Below are 24,153 nucleotides of genomic sequence, written 5' to 3'. Positions count from 1 at the left end.
TAACATGGCAAATTTTATTGGCTATACCCTGGCTTTTTACACCTCCGAGGGGGAAGTTGTGCTAATGAACTTCCAAGTTGCCGCAAAGTAGAGAGTGACATCTCGTGGCCAGATCCCTCAGCAATTCTGTTTTTGTTCTAGAATAACGCTGTTTGTTGGTATTTGTCGTGTTCATTGAGACTTGAGCAGTTACCCCATCAATCAAACATTCACACTTCAGTTCCTTTTCAGTGGGAGAAGTAAATGGCACTGTGTGCTTTTCTGAAACAATAAGAGATTTCCCTTCCTTTTCTGCACTTGCTTATCATGCTTTGATTGTATTTATGTATGTATTTTTAAATATCACTGTGTAGATACTGTGAAAAACTAAACCTGGCTGCCAGGAAAGTGGAGCTACTTGCAGTCTTATTTCATTGAGATCACCGAGAGTTTGAAACCAGACAGCTAGGGGACTGTCTGCTTCTAAGATTGTACTGACCTCCTCGACAGATCTAGCAGTGGTTCACAATACTGGTCTTTAAATGTTAGTTAATAAGACTAATTTTGCCTTATTGGTTGCTTGTTTTTGCCCTTTCTGACAAGTTGCAAATGCTATTTTCTTTCTGGTATTTTGATTTAATCTGCTTGATCAGACTATTGAGTATATCGGGGCATTTTTTTCTCTGCTTAATTTAGTACAATGGCAGTAAGGTACAAGAAGGTGATCACATGTCTTTTACGCAACACTTCCTGCAAAAATGGTGTGAAGAGTGACATGATAGTTGCCATTGCACACTGGGGGTTTTTTGCACCTCTCCTATTAGCTTCAGAGGTATGTTCTTCAATACCCAGTTTGAGGGGTTATATGAATGGGTAAAAAAGCTATCTCCAGGCAGTTTCGTTCACTGTAATGATAGAGGTGGTGCTGATTATTTTTACTCTTCATTTTGCACTGCCAACCTTTTGTTCACTTAATTTTTTTTTTTTTAAAAAAGGAAAAGTGAGAAAGTGCTCAAACATTTCATCACAAGAGGTCGCTCAGTAGCTATTGCTGAGACAGGAAAATTAAAGGCTTAAGTAGACAGAAAGTGTAGTCTGTCTCTCTGCATGTGGAGATGCTTTAAAATAGTCTGAAAATTAAAAACTGAACTGAACTTTAAAAAATTTGAAATCAGATTCCTACCTTTCTACTGCCATTAGCATTCCATGCAAAATAAAAAGTTACCTGTTGTATCATACCTTTTAAAAAACTTGAAATTCTGAATTTCCAGTGTGTAGCAACTTGCAGTAGGTCAATGTGCATTTGTTTTACCGTATCACAGAACATGAATATTCTTTATTTCTTTTTCCTTTATATGCTAAATATTGTTGTCATTACAATTATTAATTTGGATCAGGAAGGTGTTTTTTCTATACAGACACTAGAGCATATCTGTGCTATAGTAATACCCTGCTGAATAGGGTTGTTGGTGATTTTTTTTTAGTGGGTGTCTGTTATATTTTTGTTAGAAATGTACTAGGAGGAAGAATCAACTTTTTAGAATAGCTTCATTTTTTATGTAGCTCATAGATTATGTCTTCATTTAAGAGACAAGTTATATATGCAAATATTCAGAGGAGTTCTTAGAATCCCAAATTCTTGAGGCTGAGCCAGTACTTTCTGTTGCAATGGAAGAAGATATGTGTTGTGAGTACGATCAGGTTCCGGGGCTTAAAAGAGCAAGAAGATAGCAGAGATGAACTATTACAGAAGGAGATAAGGAAAGATGGGTTTAAAGAGTAAAAAAGATAAAAAGTGAAAAAAGTGTAAATGAAAGTGTATTTCAAGGAAGTTTTCTCAATAAATTGCAAAACCAGTGCTTTAAAAAAAGCCATACCGGAAAACAGAACCAAAAACAACCCTTCCCCAGAAAAACCAAATTCCCCCAGTTTTTAAAGTCCTGTACTTATATGAAGTTAAAGGAGAATGGTGAGTTGGATGGGGGTTGAGCAACTGGTCTTGTGAAAGGTGCCCGTGGCTGGACAGTTGGAACCAGATGGTCTGCAAGGTCCCTTTCAACCCAAACCATTCTGTGATTCTGTGAAAGCATAGCCCTGGCTTTACTGAGGAAGAATGTAGTAATGCTGAAACTGTCACAAAGTGTCTGAGCTTAAGCATCTGGAAATGGTTGCCTAATTGATTCCAGCAGAAACTTACTTTGGCAAGTCAGGCCTCTTACTGAGCTGTTGAAGTAGAGATGGTTTTAGGATGCATGATACATTGCATGTGTAATTTCCACCATGTTTGATTGCATTTTTTCGAAAGGTGTATGTCTTAAGCTTGTGAATGAAATTTCCAGAAATTTTTCTCCTTGCTACATTTTATATCTGTGTTAGTTTGGAAAATACTGATTGCCATTAGGTGTGGTTCTTCACAGAAAGGAAATCAGACAATCCTCTTCCAGCCTTTGGTTGATTTTTAGTGGGTAAGAAAGTAGATATTCTCTATTCCTCCTCATATTTATTTATTGTGGGCTCTCCATCAGTGGGCTTCCAAGGTAGGAAACACTCAATTGCTCTTTCTGCTCAGAATGTTTTGTTTTCATTAGCAATAAATAATGAATCACTTTGCAGATCAACTCTTGAGGTACTAGTGCTATTTTGACAACTTGGATTAGCTAGTGCTCCTTCTTTTTATGAAGGTTTATCCTGCCAAGACATTCTTTGAATACTGATAATGTTGATCCTCTTGCCAGTATGGTTATGTTAGAAAGAGGTATTTTTCTTCTTTCATCACCATGTTCCTTGAAAGCAAATTGAATAATGAGACAGCCAAATGGAAATAATTTACATGAGTATTTAGCAAGTTTATTTAAAGTTAATGTTATCTGAAGGCGTGTTAAGAACATTTCAAACTCAGCTACTGCTTAAACTGCCTCAAACCCTTCAGCCCCAAATGCCATGTTCTAGCAACCGCTGAGCTCTGGCTGTGTTTTAACCAAGGTGGTACAACACAGCTTTTAGTAGTTCCAGCTCTTTTTTGGAACTGAATTTTTCATGCTCTTCTCTACCAGTAGCCCTCGGCTCAGTCTCTGCAAACCACTGATGTTGAAGAAATGCCTTTCTGTTTTGTAAGACTGATGACATGGAATGCTTTAATTCTGTTTCGGTTGCCTTTATTCCACAAATGCCAAAATGAGCAAGGACACCCAGTAACTATACCTATTTTAGCAATATCAGATTTAGTAGAGCCAAAAAAACTTCAGCAACAGATGGTTTAGATGGTGCCTATCAGCAGGTCATAGCATGCACAACTGGTCCCATGTCTTGTGCAAAAGTACTGATGGGCCATAAGTAGGCTCAGTAAATTTTCCAGTTCCTCTTTGAGCAGCATAAGTGAATACTTTTTTTCCAGTGTTTTTCACACATTACATTTTGAAGCTTGGTCACACGCAGTTCTGCCTAGAACTGTTTCTTGTTTGTTTCTCAAGAGAGTCATGAGTCAAAACTTTTGGATGCAAGGTCAATTTAAAAAGTCTTATAATAACTGTGGGTGGTATTCTTCCCCAAATCCCCTTTCGTTGGTGGTGTTGACTTAAAGGATGCCATCTTTGTTTCCTTTACAGTAAGTCTCCTCTATTTTCCAAAGTTGCATAATCTTAAACAACAGTTTGTATTAAATAATCCAGATCCAGGGTTTTTTTCCTGTGTCCCTGCGCTCTCTAATAAGTGTGGGGTTTTTGAGATAGAGTGGGTGTGTTAGGGTAAATTTACCATTTTTAATAATGTCGTTATACTTTGCATTCATTCATTCATTGTGCTTTCAAACTCTGCTGTAGCTGCATGTTGAAAAGAAATCTGAATTGAGCAGAAATAGCAGCACATAAACTCTATCTTGACTTGGAAAGGTTATTCTGTTTAATGTAATGATGATGAATGAAATCCCTCACTAATCTGTGTGTCTTAAAATATAAAGAGGAATTACGATTGAGAATCTGCAGTGCTTCCATGCTAACCTGGAATACATCTCAGTGTTTGCTTCCATTCGTTGTTCAGTGGCTTTGCTGAGAAAGCCAAACAGAGAGTTAATTATGGTGTTTTTTTGTGCTGAGGACACCTGTCCACTAGGAAATGCGCTGAGACCCTCAACTCAATTTACAGCAGCCAGAGAACAGCTGCCAGATGGTAACTACTTTTGGTCACTACCAACCTGGTTGAATTTGAACTGGTGACCCAGAGGTGAAATGCTTTATATCCTATTACTAATTCCTTGAGGTTTCCAGTTTCTCATCCATCACTTTTTTCAAATGACAGCACAGTATATATCTAAAATCTCAAAACAATTACTGTTTCACATATGCAGTGTGTGCTGCAGAATCTGAGATGTGCCTTTGCAAGGCTTTTGCACTCACACTGTAGGCTTAAAAAGGTTAGTGGAAAAAAGGATGTTTCCAAAGCCGCATGGGAATTTTCCCTCTTCTTTAGCAAAGTACTTTGTCACTGTTATATATGTTATTTGTTAACTACTGTTTTACAAAAGGCTTTTAAACGTCCTTTTATTTAAATAGAATTCACTGTGATGTACATTTTCTGAATCACAATTTTGGATTGGAAACTGGTTTTTGACTGTACTTTAATTGATTATGAGGCTTTATTTATTTATTTTTTCCTCCTGCTAGGGAAGTGGAATTTAATAGAATCTTAGAATTATCTTGAGTTGGAAGGGACCCACAAGGATCATTGAGTTCAACTCCTGGCCCTGTACAGGATATTCCAGGAATCCCACCACGTGCTTGAGAATGTTGTCCACTTGTTTCAGGGACTCTGTCATGCTTGGTGCTGTGACCATAGGCCTGGGGAGCTTGTTCCAGTGCCCAGTCACCCTCCGGGGTAATTAACCTTTTCATAGAATCAGAGAAAAATTAAGGTTGGAAAAGACTCCAAGAGCATCATTCCAGCCTTTGACCAAATACCGCCATGCCCACTAAACCGTATTGTGAAGTGCCATGTCTGCTCAGTGTTTGAACACTTCCAGGGATGGTGACTCCATCACTTCCCTGGGGGGGCCTTTTCCAATGCTTGACCACTCTTTCAGTGAAGAAATTTTTCCTTACACCTAACCTGGACCTTCCTGATGCACCTTGAGGCCATTTGCCTCATCCTGTTGCTGGTTGCCTGGGAGAAGAGCCTGACCCTTACCTGGCTATGACCTCCTGTCAGGTAGTGAGCAATAAGATCACCTCTGAGCCTCCTTTTGTCCAGGCTAAACACCCCCAGCTCCCTCAGGCTCTCCTCATCACACTTGTGTTCTAGCTTCATTGCCCTTCCCTGGACACACTCCAGCACCTCCATGTCTTACTTGTAGTGTGGGGCCCAAAACTACACGCAGGACTTGGGGTGTGGGTTCACTAGTGCTGAGTACAGAAATACAATCACTTCCCTGGTCCTGCTGGCTACACTATAGAGGGCAGGATGCCATTGGTTTTCTTGACCACCTGGGAACACACTGGCTCATGTTCAGTTCCAGTCAGCCGGCACCCCCAGGTCCTTTTCCAGTGGGCACCTTAATAGCCACTCTTCCCCCAGCCTCTAGTGCTGCAGGGGGTTGTTGTGATCCAAGTTCAGGACCTGGCACTTCATCTTGTTTAACCTCACACCATTGGCCTTGGCCCATCAATTCAGCCTGTCCAGATCCCTCTGCAGAGCCTTCCTGCCCTCCAGCAGATCAACACTCCCACTCAACTTGGTGTTGCCTGCAAACTGACTGAGGGTCCCCTTGATCCCCTTTTCCAGATCATTGGAAAAGATATTAAACAAGCCCTGATACCGAGCCCTGGGGAGCAGTAGTAGTGACCAGCTGCCAACTGGATTTAACTCCCATTGACCACCACTCTCTGGACTTGGCCATCCAGACAGAGTGCATCCAAAAAGAGTGCACCTGTCCAAGCCATGGGCTTCCAGTTTCTCCAGGAGAGTGCTGTGGGAGACAGTGTCCAGGGCTTTACTGATGTTTGGGTTACATCCCCAGCCTTCCCCCCATCCACTGGATGGGTCACCTGGTCATAAAAGGAGATCAGGTTCTCTGAACACCCATGGCTGAACACGTGTGATTAAAGCAATCAAAAAAAGTACAACTCTCAATAGTCTTTGGAATTCTTGAAAGGCTTTGAAGACAGACATTACCAGATAAAGACCCTTGGCTCCTTGTAATACGTCTCCTCTCCTAACTAACCTCCTAACTCACAAATCCAAGCATTTCTCCACGGTGTCATGCTCAAGAAGCCCTTTTAATTGAGAGGGTGCTCTAGTGTCATGAACGGGAAATCTGAGTAAGGAATACACTGGAATTTGTAGAATGAACAGTGCTGTGGAACATGACTGTGTTTCAACAAATCCCCTTGATGGCTCTAATATCCAATGCCCATGGGATAGACAGGTATGTAACTGCATCTGATGAGGGGAAAAATGGTGCCTTGAGTTTCTCTATTGCATATCTCCACTGGTAGTTGTCCCAGCATCGTGTACAAAATGGGGTGTACAAACTGATTCCTATGGGGTGAGTATAAAATTTCCTGGAAAATAGTTGATTAGTTGCTTAATTTTTCCATAAGCTAAATTGAAAAACTGTTGTGATTTCTGTTTTCAAGGGTAGTTTATGTAAGGGTTCCCTTTTTAGTAAGGTAACTTACATTGGTTTTAAAACAGGACACCAGTTAAGGCACGGAGCTGAAAAACACCAGTGCTTTTCAAGGCTGGTATTCTAAAGAAGGTGGTGAAGACTTTATATTGATCAATTTTTGATCTTAGCAGATAGGTTTTCTTTCACTGCAGAGAATGTGCCAGCCCTTGGAGCTGGGTGTCTGTGCATCATTAAGCCGAAGAGCTTATAGACACCGTACAGGATGATGTGGTTTTGTTTCCCTTGGCCTCAATCAAACTTGGGATGTTTCTGCCTGGCTTTGTTCCTGTTTGTGTACTCTCTTACCAGGTAGGAAGCAATGCTTTCATTTGAAGCTTAGTAAGGTATTAGGTTTGAAGTCAAGACGCTAAGGAACATACTGGCCCAAAGAGTTATCTGCAGTGAGATCTCAGATGCCAGGGTGACAGGATGTTTGAAGCATGTAGCACAAAATTAAAGAGACTGTGAAATGCAGTTCTCTTTTACAGAGCTAACTCAGGTTACCAGCCTATAGCTCATGTACAGCTGCTTGCTCAACTAGACTTTTACACCCTCAAACTTTATTACAGGGTGAAGAATATGACTGTCATGAAATAAATGAAGAAAATAGGTGTGGTTTGGGTAGTAAAAGTCTCCTTAAAGTTACTGCCATTATGTAGTAATAAGGTAAATGGAATGAGTTGGTTTAACTCATAGCATCATAATTGTGCTGAAGTAGCCACAGTTGGAAACAGCATCCAGTCCCAGCTCTAATTAAGATTTTCCTTTTATCTGGGATTGCAAATCACTGTAGCTGCTGGTAGAAACTCTACAATATGAAGGATAGTTAGGGATGCAGAGCAACTGCATTTTTTTTCTCTGTTCTTCCTTGGGGTCTTTGAAGAAACAAATACTGAGCAGCTCTTAATTCTCTCTAGTGCTGTATAGCAGGGACCTCAGTGGGAAGAGGTTGCACACTCTTTCTCCACCCTTTACACATTTTTCAAGGAATCCTTCTGTGCCTTAGGTGTTCATCTTGAAATAACAGATGCCTAGTCCATGTGTGCGTGGAGTCATAGAATCACTTAGGTTGGAATGTACATTGTCATCCTCCTGCCTATGTCCTAGGGCTGCCTGGGGTGGGGAAATAGGTACACACAGACACACACATAATTATCTTCTGCGTATGTGCAATAGATTTTATATGCGTTATGACATTTTGTAATATCTGCATCGTGCAATCCCCTTCAATGAAACAGAGAGGTGGGATATATTTGGCTAGCTCTTGCAAAACCTAAGATGGGCCATGTGTAATAATATATCTTTGAGTAGGCTGTTTCTGCAGCGTCATCATACTGACTAGAGTCAGATTCTTCCTTGGCTCATCCTAGACACCCGCTTTATATGACCTAGAAAAAAAAATATGGGGGGTGTGTGAGGGGTATATTTTTAGCTAAACTAAAGGGTATAAGCAAGGTTAAAAAAATAGGGTGTTGCAGGGACCTCATGGCAACACTTTCCAAAATAAATGAAATGGAACAGGCATTGTTTCTCTGATGTTTTTTAATGCCTGTTGATGCATCTGGTGAATCTAGAAGAATAATTTTTTGTAAATTACAAGATCTTCCTGTGTTGTTGCTTCATAATGTGCAGCCAGGGCTAAAAATGAATGCACACTCTATGCTGTCTTTATATGGTGTAGAAATTTAGGAGTTGCATGGCCTCTTCAGTTTGTAGGCTTTAATTTAACCTACAGTGGTAACTATTTCCTAAAATTTGTCTGTAGTACTGAGTATAAATATCTGGTGAATATATGACTATTTAAAGAACTAAGCTGAACCTATTACAGTATCTACTTTTAGCAAGTTTGCATTTAATAAGTTCTTATTTTCCAGAGTTTTCTTATAACAACCTTACTCAAGCAATCTTTTCACAGTTCTGAGTATCAGCCATTCAAGCAGGTCAAGCTGTGTAATAACCTTGCAATAATCAGCAGCTAAGATTTATATCTGTACCTGCAGCATCACACTAGGATACCCTAAAATAAACAGCATGATGTTTATATTAGTCATGTAACAAGTGTCTTTCTCAGTTTGGTCACATGCATTTAATTTAAAATACATCCAGTAAAGAAAAAAAATCACTTGGCACTTTCTGTTTCCATTTTAAGTAATCAATTTTAAAATAGAAGCAGTACAGGATATGTTTTATAAGAGGAGCTATAAAGAAGAGGACAGATTCTTTCATCACTCCAGGATGTCTTTGAGGAGGCTTAGAGCAGGTGTAGAGGAGAGAGGCTGAGAGGCAGCCCTGGGCTGTCCTTTGCCTCTGCCTGCTCTGGAGCACGGGGTGGGGGGACTCCCTGCCGGATCTGTGGGCACCCAGCCCATGGCTCTGCTTGCTTGTTTCTCCTTCTCCCCTTTTTCTGTTCACTGCTCTCCCTGATGTAAATTGTGTTTTATGTTTGAGGGGTTCACCTCACTGTAGGATAACTGAGCTGTGATCCAGCATGTGCAAAGGGCTGTCAGGCTGCTGTATAGGGAATGAATTACATTCAGGCAGGGCTAAAAAGCCCCACTTCACAAATGCTGCAGATTGTACATGGAACTGGAAAATTAAAAGGTTTGGGGAATAGTTTAGGGTCAACAGTCTCAAAAGCTTTACAATTCCACCTGTCCTGTAGGAAGGGATTATCATGTTACAGGAGCACCATGTTCTTCTGTGGAATTCATCCCTGAAGGGCAGCAAATATCCCCCTGGACAGGTGGAATTTTAAGGCTATGTATTGCATTTCTTGAGATGGATGCATGTGTATTTTTTGCTCTCTCACATCCTTTCACTTAACATCCTGTGCTTGAATACTGTGAACTCATTTTGAATTTACTGGACACCTAGTACCTACTAAAAACATAAATTGTAACAGCACTGTAACATCCAATTTAAAATGCAACATTCTGCATTATTTTTCCTTTTGTGTTTAAAGGTTGCACATTGAATACACCCAGACAGCTAACGGTGGCAAAAACGAAGTGGACCTAAATGTAGCAGTCTCAGTTGCCTAGAAGCAGAAAACTAACCAAGGATAACATTTTTATTGTTGATACAACGGCAATGAAAGCAGATTCAGAGTTAAATTTGTGACTGTTTGGTATAAGACTTCTCATTAGTGATAGACAAAATTTCACTTCCCAAAGTAGCTAATACCTTCTGTATGCATAAGTGGACTTGACAAGTAACTTCTGTTGCAAGTTGCAGTTCATATTGCCTTACTGTATTTATTAAATCTTTGTAATAGTATTTCAAGACATGTAGCTAATACGGCAGATATTCCTTCATCCTTCTAACTTGTACAAGATTTTCATTAGACAAATAACTGCTTTCCTAATATAGTTCCTTAGAAAGTGTTTTTCTTTCTAAATGGCAGGCTTGTCATAGACCTAGAGTATGCAGGTGAGAGAGATGGATGGACAGCTAATAGCCTGATCTCTACCAAAACAACCTCTTTGGTATAAATAATACAAGCATTGCCGTGCCCACCTTCAAATGTTGACCAACCTGTGAGAGACATGTCATAAACCCTCAATTTATATGCTCAGGAAAAGCACAAAGCCCTGCTTTATATCTAAGAGAAGTAGTATTTGTATTGATTTGGTTTTAACAGTTGCTTCAGGTACAGAAATCCAGAGTAGCCACAAAACATTCATGAATACAAGCTTTGCTTAGTTTTCCAATTGCTGGGTGTGTAAATAAGTAATACAGTATGAGAAGACTTGTCAAAAGGTACCATATCGAGTCTGTTAACACTGAAAGTTGTGATTTTCAGAGGGTCAAGGTACAGAATGTTACATATACGGTGTGTGTGCAGTTGCATATGCATGTTCATAGACATGACATGAGTTCAACCAATATAATGTCAAAAATTTGACTCTGTGCCATTTGTTTCAGGCAGTTATTTGGCAGAAGACCAGGGTGTCAGATCACAAAATGGCCTGTATGTCAGTTCTGGGAACAGCCGTTATGAGCAGTATGGTACCTTTTCAACACTGCTGCGAATATCCTGAGGTGAGTTTAAACTTCCTTCTCCCAAATTCACTTCAGGTCTGTCAATGAAGAGAGCTAAAGAAAAATTCAGAAAGAAGGAGACTTCAAAAAAGAAGGTGTATCTCCAGATTGACATCTGATTAATGCATTTGATTCTATTACTGTCCTCTCCGTAAAATTAATTGGTTTGGTGATTGAAAATCCACTCCAAGAATCATCTCGTCAGGACTCATGTGGCACTGATCAAATGGCAGTAAAAACAGTTGTGATGACAAATGCAGAATTGCTGATTGCTCAGAGCTGTCTCAGTTGGGATTCCTGGGCCACAGGCAGGTTGTGCTCTGATTAATATCTAAGCATTGAGATTGTCCTCATCTTCGTGGCCTCTTAGCCTTGTAGTCTAAAGAGTATCCCCTCAGTTTCAGTGGGGGCACCTGAGCAGTGAAAGAAATACATACTTAGAAGGGCAAGTTATGCAAAATTTCCACCAACCATGTGTTTCAAGGAAATACTTCCTAGTTTTCAAAAAAATTCGTGTTCTTGGCTTCTTTTGCCCCTTCTGAATATGAAGGAATTCCCCATGAATTCCTTTGTCTTATGTTTTCAAAAATGTTTTACTCTACTTCCGTTTTTGTTGGGAGACATTTTTATTAAAGGGGAATCTTACTATCTTGGAACCTTCTAAGCTGCATTTTCCTGTATCCTGTAGTAATAAACCGTGACAGGATGAGATGAATCACTGTAAGGTTGCAATGAGACAACTTACCAATGCTGCATTCAGCATGTGCTTAATAAGATTATTCAGACTTTAAAGTCTGACTGTTTATATGTACAGTTCAACAGCATTATTCAGACTTAAATCCTGAGTTTGCCAGAATGCTTTTATACATGCAGTAAAATGAGGGGGATCAAAGCAAGGTCACTTCGTGTACTTTACAAAGTTTTAGTTGTTTATGTCTGAATAGAACATCCAGAGCTATTCTTACCTGAATGTAGCTTGGATGTGCCCACAGGACAAGTGCAGGGAGCTCCAAAGGGAAGAGAACGGGGTATTTAGAAGGGACTAGCTTGGAGGGGGCACTCAGGTTCTCACATTACTTCTCTGCTATATCATGAGGCATCCATATTCCTTGAATAGAAGTTGGGGAACATTCCATCTCTCTCTCTGTCTCTAAATAGTGTGTAAAATACCATGTGCATCATTTATAGGTGTATAAGTGATCCATGCATAATGTCGATGTTCAGAAACTGTTTCTGACATTTCTAAACTAGGCAGCCAAACACTACGAAGTGACAGAGTTAAGTTGCCTATGTAACCATTTTTTTCTCCCTTGAGTGCAGGTATTGGAGCAGGTATTTAAGGGCAAGGCATATACTGCTTTTTTTCCTTCCCATTAGGTCCATGTCTTTTTTGCTATATAGACCAGAGGGCAGCTCTTTAATTCTTTTAACTCCTACTTGTTCATTGTGTAGCTTCCTGCTCCTTTGCTGCAAAGTCTCCTCTGAAGACAAAACTAATCTTGCTGTTCCTTACTGCAGAGTTAAAACTTCTTGAACAAGTGATCCAGGGATTTTAGACTGGCTTTCTTGGAAACATCTCTATTATGAGCACTGAATGAAACAGGAACACATCTCAAATTAGCTTTGAAGCATGCAGACTCAGGAGCTACTTGTAAAATAAAAAGAAAACTAAGAAAATAAAGAGATGACACAACTTTTTACAAGTACAAGGCAGTATTTACACTTTTCAGATCCCCAGTCTTGTAAACGGATAGATTTATTTGGGCTGAAAACTTTCTCACAGGAAATTTCCCTAGTCCCTTCTTTTCCTATGAAGGCTGTTTAGCAGCTACATGTGCCACTGGGAGAAAGATAAGTATTAAAGAAAGGCATTCTGCTGTCCACCCATCACATTATATTTTAATACATGTATAAGTTGGTGTTTTTATTGAAGTATTAATTTTGAAAACAGTTGATTAGTATGAAATTAAAGTTTCATTAATATTTTTCAGTCTCCGTAATTTTGTCCTTTTTTTTTATATACTTTCATATATGAAAGTTCTACTAAGACTAGTTTTATAAATTGTAGATAACTTTCAATGAGCATACTGATAGTCTACATGGCTGTAAATAGTAACAGCAGTCAGCCATTTCTAAATCTGGCGACTTGTTAAATGAGTTATTTAGAGACTTTCAGTTTTGCTTTTATGTTTTCTGTATGTAAAAATATCGCTTGAAGTGAAAGACTTGTACAAATATTTGCGAATTAGAAAAGGAGCTTGAAGCATAGAGGAAGAACATTGGGGGAGGATGTGCTAAAGTTGCAGAGTAAAATCTAGAAGTGCTGCATGTTGTTTTCTGATAATCATCCAACAGATACTTGACACCTCTTTAATTTGACCAGTGGTGTTTGGTTCTGTGCGACGTTGCTGACCAGAACACGCCAGCTTTAGCACAGAATGCTTGGTGCAAGGTCAGGAGGGAATAAGGGAGCACATGAGCAGATAGCTGGTGTGACGTAGATGAATGGGAAGGATAGGCCAAATCCCAAATTTGGATTTTAAATTCCATTTCAAATGCATGATAATTTGGATTTTAGTAAATACAAGGGGTTCTGCCAAAAGCAGACCTTATGAGGACTCATCTCTGTGTTCAATGATCCACCCTGCTACCAGAACATTCTCCAGACTTTCCCATATCTCCAAAATCTCCATCCTCGTGCTGCCCCAGGGTTCTTCACCTGTTAGTTTGGGCAGGTGGCAGAGGGCAGTGTGTGGGGCAGGATGTGGGCTGCCCAGCATGTCAGTTCATGCGTGCTGCTGGTTCCTGTCTTTTGAAAAGTTACAATTGCCTTTTCCTTAGTAAGGTCATTATCTTGAGGCTGTTCTCTCCAAACAGCTGTCAGTTATCACAGGAATTGTGGAAATACATCTTTGGGATTTCTGCTTCTTTATCAGTGATTTGAAATCCATCCAACAGTTTCAGCGTTGCTTAGTGGGGGGAGGGGGAAGAGATAAGGACAGGGAGCACAAGTCAGCAGGCTTATTTTGACCTGAAAAAACATGTTAAAGAGTCTCAATAGAAAAATCTTGAAGCTTGGGAGTTCATGTTAGGTACACAAATCATGTACTGTTTCTAAGGCTCCCTGGCAGTGCTGTGCTCACAGGTTCTGCTGCAGCCTGTGAATCGTGGGTGCTCAGCACTCTTGAGAGTCAGATGATTTGGATACAGGTGGCGTAGGTAAATTTAGGTGCCCTGAATAAATGCCCTATGACAGGCTATTTAAGGTGCTTTGCACATAGAAAGGGAGGGACTGTGTGTTTTGGGCTTTCCCTGTAGGGGTGGTTCACTGTTGCCCTGGCCAGGTTGGGCAGCACTCTGTGCCTTTAGCTTTGACAGGGCTTATGCTGGTGACCCTGCAGTCAGCAAGCCAAGAGCTGCTGGTCTGGCTCTCCACAGCCTCAGCTCCAGGCAGCATCCTGCTGTAACTGGCAGTCCAAATGGGAAATATCTCAATAAATTGATCAAGGGAAATAGATACAAACGCATCTTTCTCAGCCTCTTCTTTTTTTCCTTTAGCTGCCTTTATCTTTGTATATTGTAACTGTCAAGAAGCAGTGCATGCATTTGAATGACTTGGACTCCTGTACTGTTTTCTTTTACTATCTCACCTCTATAAACGAAACATTCTTTAGAAACGTTCTTTAGAAGACTTTTGCACTGTATTTGTTTTATCATTACAGATAAATCTTTCTGGATTTCTCCCAAAAGCTGAGTCAGACAGTTCTTTGACAAGCCTTTCAAGCTCGGAAAGGAGTTTCATTTTTATAAATAATCGTCCAGTTCTTCAGAAGGAAATACTGAAGGTAACATCCTCTAGCTTGTAATTCAAAGAATAGAAATGTGATTTCTTTGAGGACAGAGACACCTAACCAAGGTACAACTTTTTTTTTTCCCACACGCAATAATTAAGAATATCACAGGTGAAGATACTAGCATTTACAACAGAAAGCCCTTCCACAAATCTGACGCTGCTGGTGCCTCAGTTCCATTCCATTTGCTGCAGTCAGACCACAGAGCTGGAGGTTGTGTTTTTGGCTATTTAACAAAACTAATTTCAGATGCTCTGTGCAAGACACCAGAATAGTTGGTTCTTTATTGTATTAATCTGCAGAAATCACCTGTGCAATTTCCCATAAGGGAACTTCATGTAGTTTCTTGTAAGAGAATTCTTCTGTAAAATAGTTTTGATTTTGTCCACTTCCAGCTGTGGGCTTCTCAAGCAAACACCCATGCTTTCCCTTTAAATTTGTGTATGCATTGGGTAGAAATGAAAGTGATAGTGCAGCAGCATTGGCTACAGCTAGGCATTGTGTAGGCAGAATTTGATACTCTTGGGTTTTTCTCACTACTGAACCTTGCAGCACTTCACTTGGAGCAGCCTTGCTGTCCTAATCCTTTTCATCACCAGGGAAGAAAATCATGTTCATGCCAAAGTGTTTATGTAGGTTTTAAAGTGGACACAACGGTAGTTTTCAATTGGGAAGCAAAGCTTTGTAACTGTGTTGGTATGTTAAATGCAGAATAAGGGTAATCCATCTCAATGCATTATTTGATGTGCCTGGCTCTTCTAGGAGTTCAAAACTCAGCTTGAATCCCATGACAGAGATGGTTCTTTAATGAGAGCAGGGAAGCCTGGATTCAAAGTGGGGTTCAGCATACTACCATACAAAGTAAACATACAGTGCCCTGCATGGAAAATAGGCTACATATCACTTTTACCTCCATGCTATGAAGTCATGGAGACCACCAGGAGCTGCCCTTTTGGTGATTATTCTGGCATACATGTATTTGAGGACCTTTTAAGCTTTTCTTTAACTTCAGAAACCAACAAAACCAGCAAACCAGTTATGCTTTTATAATGTCAAAATTTTTTTCTGTGCCTTTTTGTGTATATTATTGCCTTTACTGACATCTCTTTATTAAATCAATTTCTAGTTAATTCGACAGTACTACAGTCAGATGACACAAAAGGACTGTACTCGTTTATATCCTGTTTTCTTTTTGAATATTGCTGTACCTGCCTCTGCTGTGGATGTGAATATAACACCTGATAAAACACAAGTTTTGCTGCAGTATAAGGTAATTACCATTTTACTCTGTTTTTGAGTTGTCAGTCTTTAAATAAGCGTAATAAGGGCCTTGGGACTACCAGAATGTTCAAACATAAGCAGTGCCACTGGGTTTTTGGTTTTTTTTAGTTACATGACAGCTTGTCTTTGTCAGAGGACTGTTTTCATCAAAAAGTACTGAACAGGCTAAGTGGGGGATTCTTCAAAATTAGTTTCCCAGTTGATTTAAAAGATTTTGATGCTGTTAAATATATGTGTGTACCACTTTGGTTTCAAATGGCTTTACAGTGAGAGAAGCTAAGTGGAATTACGAAATGTGGCCCTACATAAATCTCATGCTTAACTTCATATGTAAACCAAGTAATCACTATTTAAACACCACCATTAAGGTGAGGGTGGGCAGGAGGGGAGTTGATTTCTCATCAAAGCACTATATTGTCATTATGTGTATAGATTATTGATGACATCAATTAAGTGGCACAGAAATTAGAAAGATTGAATTGATGGTTATAATGTGCTTATTCAAAGTAAATATAGGTAATCACACCAGTATGTTAATCCTCTTCTTCATGAGAACCTTTTGTATTTGTCTGTGTTACTCTTGTAAATGTACTGCCTGTCAAGTGTCACTTGTATGAAAATTAACACGACATTTTTAGATTTGATCTAGTTTTCCTTTGTCATCAGAAAAAGGGCTGGAGTTTCTTTTCTCTTTTTTTTTCCTGCTTTTTAAAATTTATTTTTGTTTTTTAGGGCTTAGGGTTTTTATCTTATTAATTTCCATCACTTGGTGCAAAGTTGATTTGGAAACACGCACCATAAAAGCACCTACACAAAAGCATTCACATGAAGTTGGATGTTGCTGGTGCACCTGTTTTGGCTGTAAACTTCTAACTCCATATTAGGCAGGAATAGCTTTACTTGATGCTGGTTTAAGCAGCCAGAACCCTGTTACAAAGAAAGCATTTAATTAGTTTTGTGATATCAGAGTAAACTAGTGAAGCAGAACACATGTCACAAAATACTTGAGGCTGAAAGTGTCTAGTTCAGAGTCTTTTAGAATGTGTGAACAACTGAAGTACAATAATCTGTCCAGATTTGTCTAAAAATTATTCCAAATGAGAGCATTTTGCATATTGTTCCATATTCTTGGTATCTGGCAGTTACATTTTCACTTGTTATATTTTCACAAGTTACACTTGTGTGTGTGTATTTTCTGTTTTGTTTCTTCTTTTTTTCCAGGAATCTGTCTTACTTGCAGTTGAAAACGTGTTGAAATCACTGTATGGGCCACTACCTGCTACAGTCCCTGGTGAAAGTAATAAAACAGATGTTACCTCAGAAGACATGTTTGTTCATAGAACAGACCAAACAGATGTGGCTGTTAATGAAATGGGACCATCTGGAAATGATGAGCTACATGCTCATACTTCATTCCTTTCACTCAGCAATGATGTGCAAAACTGTCAAGCAGGAAAAAACGCAGAGATCTGCTTAAATCATCAGACATTTAGTGGTGATAATGTACACAGTCACCTGGACAAAAGAGAGGTTTCTAAGAGTGATGCCTTTCCAGACAGTTCCTTAAATTTATTGCATGAGGAGGAACAGAATGGACAGAATATGGCTGATATTCAAAGTAATAGTGTTCCTGTGGATCCCGAGTCTAAAAAAGCCAATGAGCATCTTTTGAGCTCTGAAAATACTGATGAAATAGATAAAAATGAGGAAGCCTTAGTCCCTAAGGACGTACCTGAAATCTCTGCTGATAGTTGGAGTATGGGAAGTGGATTTAAAGACAGTCTGGGAGACAAGCTGGAACCAGTTAAGATTTTGATTCCTGGAGCTGGAGGGACAACTAATAAGCAAAATGAATACACTGGTGAAAAAAGCAGTGATCCACAAATCTCAAATCAAAGCATAAAGAAAAAAAATGTGATAAGTGAAAAATTTGGACGTGTGGCAGCTTATGACTTAATTAATAGCAGAATAATAAAGAAACCAAAGTCTGCGTTTGAATTTTTCACACATGAATGTCGTCCAAAATTGATAAATGATAATCCAAAGACCAGCATGAATGACATCCTGCTGACAATTGAAGAGCAGTGGAAGAATTTGAGTGAAGAGGAAAAAAAGAAGTAAGTTCAGGCCGTGTCCTGCTTCTGAATCTGGAAGCTACCAAAGAGTCACTTGTAATGAAATTTAACAATTGTAACTTTCCAGTTATTTATGAAAAAATAGAGAAAGACTTTTGACTTTTCAAGATCAGAATCAGTATTGTGAGTTGTCACGTTTTGCTGTGTGCAGTTGTGCACTGCTGATTGGAATTACTCATTTTGCTACTGCTGTGCAGCAGTTAGGTTAGAGACAGCAGTAGTTAGGGACAGTTCTGCTGAATAGTTATTTAAGATAACAGGCAAGAAAGTGTCTGTTTGAATCTTACAAACTTCTAAGGGCATGTCACTCCCAATGCACTGTCCTTGAAAACCAGCACGGTGATGGGTGAGGCGCTGTAGAGTTCTTCAGAGGTTTTTCAACTTTCATTGCTATAAAGTGAGAATTCTTTTTTAGGAACTTTAGTCCTTGAACATTTGGTAAATTCCATTCCTCTAAACTTAGTTTGTATCCTGACCTAGGACACCTCGTATTTGCAAAACTCAGTCAAATGACACAAGGAATTACTTTTTCCCCTAAACAGCTATTCTAGTGCTGGTTCAGAGAGAACAGCACAGTCTAAATTTTAATCTGTTTCAAGCAAGACCAAGTCTCTTCCTGGGTTGCAATCTGAACAGCTAAATTCCATATTTTTCTGAAATGAATTGTCACTGAGTTTTTGAAATCCATCTGCAAGAAAAGAAAATATTTTAGGAAAACATCTGCATTGTTCTGAATGTCAGTTATATGAGAGTTAAGTGAAACCTTTTCACCTAGCTTCTGATTTACCTAATTTATGGTTTATTATGCAAGCAACACGCTATGGTCACAAACCCATGCTTGAGAAAGTGTTGGTGTCCATCTCTGCATAAGCAGAAATATTAATGTAATAGTAGAAATCTACTCCAATTATATTCATGCTTTAAATGAAATGAAACAAAAGGTTCTGCCAGCTGTTTCAGAAAATTTTAATTTGCTCTGCTTTAGCTTTTGAGATTTCATGGTTGCTTTCCTGGTACAACTGTTATGTTAAAGAGTGTGCCTACAGATTAACTTTGCATTAGTTCAGGAAGGATACCTCTCTGGTAATCAAGTTTTCCTTAGATGTAGGATTGAATGCAATATATTATATGTAGTATATATATTTTCCTTATATGTAGGATTGAATCCCATGGATGTTGAAAGAAATTAAGAATTCGCCACTAGTTGTATCTATAGATACCAGCTTCGGTTTACCTTTCAACTTTTATTCTCTTAAAATTGCCTCAGAGAATAACAAATAGGAAGAGATATACAGACAACTTTTCCTGCAAAGCAGCAATCCAGAAGGACTTGGAGCAGAGAACATAAGTCTTGCCTCCAGGTACTCTGGATAAATTGGGCCACCTAGAGGTAACAACAAACGTATATACATCAGGGCAGCCCAAGTGCCACAGCTCTCCTTCATGCATCCGTGCTGGCATAACCTCACGTTTCCTGGGCTCTAGTCCTCCATCCTTCTGTGATAAAGTCCTGCCTTGTGCAATGGGTGTGCATGGTTTCAGCATCTCTGTTTCTCTCTGTGGCCCCTCCATCGGGTCTAAATTAATTTAAATCCCTTTTGGGAGTTGTACAAGCACCAGATGTCTCACAGTGACACAGGATGGCCTTTTCAAAACAAGCCAGCATTTATTACACAACCGGAATGTCAAATGTTATGGTCTTTAGGTTTATAATAGAGGAGGAAAGCTCCGTGCATGTCCATGCTGGCAGCATCGCATATCCCCCTGCTTTGCAAAGGATTTCAGTCCTTGCAGTCACTCAGCTCTTGGTTAATACAGTTTGCATGTTTCTGGCCTTAGTGTTTCCTGTTTTATCAGGCTCAGGTAGGAGTGGGAGAAATCCTTCCAAGTGCCGTAACAGTGGCAGGCATAGTTACCCTGAAGGTGTAGGAAAGGTTCAAAGCCACACACATTACCAGGGGACTAACTAATCACCTTGTCAGCACTCTGCAGTAATTCTTCATGAGTAGATTTGTGCCTTGGGAGAAACATTTTTTCAGGTAGCATGGTCTTTGCTGTCAGAGTTTGCTCCAAATACTCAAATTCACATTATTTGTTTCATAAGGGCTGAGAGACTTACATATTAAAAGGGGGTTTTTAGTATACTGATTATTTTGTTTGGGTTTACATTGCAAGGGGAAAAGAATATATTGTGGATCCGTTTTTCTAGCTAAACCAAAACTGCCTTTGAAACTAGACTTCATTCTAGTCTTCCACTCTGTGCTTACACCCAGTTTTGCAGATTTCCTTGGCTTCAGGTTTTGTAGCGTCAGAAAAGAATCGTGAATTTGCAGTCTTAATTGACAAAGCAGAGAAAAGCTGTTCTTGTAGCGCTTGTTGATTATATGTTCCTCTGTGGAAGGATTTTCAGAAAGGCAAAGGTGTTCCCTCATAGTTTGTCAATCTGCAGTTTTTCTTTGGTTCTGAGCAAATCACTGATAATGATGTGTATGAATTTGGAAGATGCTCGCAATCAAATTTTGTAAGACTGGAATTTTCTGGTGGTAGCCTAAACTGACAGGCAAGTTGGACTTTGTTTGGAAGTGCTTTTGGTTTGGATTATCAGTGATCACTGAAAGCTCAGTTCTCTTACACTTAAATATTTTTGTGCATTACTGTTAGGTCTATTCAAAACAAAGTACTTATCGATCTGGTCAAAGCTGTAAATGAATTTGGGATTAAAAAAAAAATCTGTTCAAGTGATTTCATCCATTCATTTTAAAAGGAGCAGATGTTTTTTATCTTAATGTTTGCTCCATATTTTCTAGGATGTGATTTATTGCAAGAAACTATTTAAGCTGACTTTTTTAGTTAACTAAATATTAGTACCATATGTGAATGCTAGCACATCATAATTAATTGCAAATGGTGACCCTTCTGTTGACCTTAATTTTCCAGCATGCATACACATAATTGAATCAAACTGTTCCAGCAAGTAGCAATAAATAAATATGATCAGCTAAAATACTTATTTCCAATACTAACATATGATAGTACTACTTTTTTTTGGTTTTGTTTTAATTGAAGATTAGACTGGTTTGAATTACCTTCTAGAATTCAGAATATCAAATAAAGGCAAAAAGAGGGAGTTCAGCAAATGACGCTCTTTGCTTTCAGAAAAGTGAAATTCATATTCAGTAGGCAAGCATAAACCTGGGACCAATAAAAGTTTAGCTATCTGTCTGACATTTATAAACTCATTAAGAATCCGTTCATGTTGTAGAGGTTTAGTATGTAGTAATGTTTTTACCATTTAGACAGATTTTAGGAGTAGTTTTTTATTGACTGTTTTTGAAAAATCTGTAAGATTGATTATTAGTTACAGAATTCTGTGATAATCATACATATTCTGTATTCTTACACTTCATATGGCTAATTTTAGGCCATTTGAAATCAAATATGCTTTTATTAAGTAAGGCCTGAGGCTTGGGAAATTATTCAAGCTCCAAACTCCTGCCAGCCACATGGCCTCCCCTGGAAGTCTGTAGAGCTCTAGAAGCTTAAATGACTGGGAATTGAGCTGGATGTGCCTGTGACACAAAACTCCTGCCAAAACTCTATGTGTGATTGCAAATTAAACAAGGGACTGAGGTGAAAAGACCCTTGCTGTAGATCTTTAAATGATGCAGTCTCTTCCTTACAGTAAGAGTTCCTCCCCCTTACAGTAATTAATGTTTTGCTGGCTGTCTTGATGAAGGAAAATTTCCAGCTTTTGTTCAAGGTGTGATGTAATAGAGGCACAGTCGCCATCTCCATCGCAGTGGGCAGCGTATTGATGCAGGTACTTGAATGGACCATGGATGTGGTTGTTGGCTGTTGAAATGGTTACCTTGCCTTCTGCTTTAGTGTGTTAGGAGCTGGGGTCTGGAGCTTTTTATCTGCTGATGCTTCTGATTTGTTTTCTCCTTTAAGTTATGAGATAAAAGCCACTAAGGACCAGGAACGGTACAACAGAGAGGTCAAGAAAGCCAATGCACAGCCGATACACCGACCAGCAAAGGAAGCAGAAAAACACAAACCCAAGCTAAAGAGTTCTGCATCTGACCAGCAGAAGCTTGACAAGATATTCCATGACCAGATTGAAAAGAAGGGGAAACTGGAACAGCCTGTGAAAATTGTCCCAGTGCCTTTTTCTCTGAGTTCCTGTAGACGTCACCTTCAGAGACAAGAGAAAAATGCTTCCGATGAACGCGAGCTTTTCCTGATCCGTCGTCAGAGTTTTCCTGATGTGTGGATACTTGCTACTGAAAAAAATCTAAAATTGCTGAATCCATACAGATTGGAAGAGGCCCTGCTATTTAAGAGATTACTGATGAACCATAAGCTTCCAGTAGAGAAACTGGACAATCCAATTGTGTTAACGGACAGGTATAGTACTATTGAGCAAAAATGTGTATGTTACTTGAGCATCATTTGTTAATTATTCACAGTAAACTCTGGCAAGGCCCTGCTTGCTAATGCTGTGCTTACTTGTGCACTCACCTATTAAAACAGATTTTTGGTTTTTATACTTGTATCTTGATGTAATGAGCGCCCTTGGTCTTACTCTAGTTGAAATAAGTATGATTTTGACCAGTTTCATTAGTAGTGAAGCAAATACAAATTTCCTCCCCCAGAAGAAAATTAAATGCTCCACATTCACAACTTCACTGTAGCTGACTTTCCCCCAGGAATTAGGAAATGGCTGTTAGAATTATTATTACTGTATGCTTTAGCTTGGTCACTCACTAAGATAAGTTAGTAGTTCTCATTTTGTTTCTTTAAACAAATTGCTTTTTTAAAATATTTTAAAAAATCTTGATCACTCCTTACCACTTGCTGCATTTTTTCTGTGGTTTTTGCACGCTTGTCATTTTCACGTAAGGGATGTTGGTTTTTAACACTTGGGGGATTTTTTTTCCAGTCTTCTTGGTGGATCTCAGTATATGGCAGCTCTTCATAAGATGCAGAAGAATTACCAGAGTTTCCATGGATCAGGTTATTTGTCAGATCCAAGGCTTGTAGCAAATGGATTCCAGATAAAAGTGATAGAAGGTATGATAGTTTTAAAAACTATTAATTGCATTTTAGCTTGTTTCTTATGATTTAATGATTTAAATTACTGTTAATGTGGATCATGTTATTCTACATCACCTTGTCTTTTAAAGCACTAGCATCTTGCTTTCCTTAATACTGAGATTTTATTTTCTTGGCAAAGAATGTAGTCTTCTACACAGAACATTGAGCAATGGAAATTGATGACTAAACAGAAAATTCTAATAGTATTTCAAAGAATGCTCTGAAATCCATGTTTTCCGCACTTCTTTCTTCTTTTCTCAAAATGCTCAATACCCATATCCTTAACTGCCATTCTGACATAATTTAGATTAGACGGATAAGAACTCCTTAGCCCAGAATGGTGTTACTTGCAGAAGTAACACACTGCATGTATGTGCTTTAGCTGGCTACTCCTGTACTGCTGAGCAGTTGAGGAGGTCCAGTAAGGAGCTGGATCCTGGTTGATGTCATACTTTCCTATCAGAATTGTAACACAGAGCCTAAAGGGGCCAGCAAAGAGATGGTCATAGGATCACCACACCTTTTCTCAGAGTTTGATCTGAACATACTTTTTGAGGGAGTATACTTTTCAGTACCTCTTCATTGATCACAGAATAAATGCATTTTATGTAAGTTTATTTTACCTTAGTAAGAGAGCTCAGATGTTTTTACATCTTTCTGAAGAATGATTTCTAGGGATGTGTTGGAAACACAGGGGCAACCCACTGTTGGTTCTGCAGATCACGAATTCTATAGCGGAATTCCAAGAAAAGCAAACATCTTTGGGGGTAGCACCTAGCTGACAGCTCAGGGAAAAGACTGGCCATAAGAGCTGTTAGAAATGCTATAGCTTCATGTGTTACAGATCCCCACATATGTAGAGTGATGACAGATGTACTGTAACATATGGGATCTTTTAAGGGTAGGTACAAAAAAGGGATGTAGACCAACTCCTTCACTCAGAGGCTGGCTCTTGTGAAGAACAGAGCCAAAGCTGTTTCCCTTACTGAATCATGCACAGAAAAACCAAGGAAACTTCTTTCTGACTGACTAAATCTCTACATAAATAACACCACCTTTGTAGAAGAGGTGTTCATGGTAATAAATCATGAAATGAATAATTAGGGAAATA

The 24,153-nt window shown here is 39.1% G+C and overlaps 1 protein-coding gene across 8 annotated transcripts in view; it reads left to right on the top strand.

The window, feature by feature from the left end:
- The window catches only part of PMS1 (PMS1 homolog 1, mismatch repair system component), a 46,417-nt gene that overhangs the window by 8,932 nt on the left and 13,332 nt on the right, over positions 1–24,153 (top strand). For all 8 annotated transcript variants that reach the window (XM_039555475.1, XM_039555479.1, XM_039555480.1 and 5 more), the window contains 6 exons: positions 10,562–10,678; positions 14,401–14,523; positions 15,656–15,799; positions 17,032–17,927; positions 21,897–22,352; positions 22,888–23,018. In XM_039555475.1, the coding sequence (XP_039411409.1) occupies positions 10,562–10,678; positions 14,401–14,523; positions 15,656–15,799; positions 17,032–17,927; positions 21,897–22,352; positions 22,888–23,018 (1,867 nt within the window). The remainder of the gene's footprint in view (positions 1–10,561; positions 10,679–14,400; positions 14,524–15,655; positions 15,800–17,031; positions 17,928–21,896; positions 22,353–22,887; positions 23,019–24,153) is intronic.

Source organism: Corvus cornix, chromosome 7, assembly GCF_000738735.6.
Source record: "Corvus cornix cornix isolate S_Up_H32 chromosome 7, ASM73873v5, whole genome shotgun sequence".
Lineage (NCBI taxonomy): Eukaryota > Metazoa > Chordata > Aves > Passeriformes > Corvidae > Corvus > Corvus cornix.
Note: the sequence above shows the minus strand (reverse complement) of the source record. Positions and strands in the feature narration are given on the sequence as shown.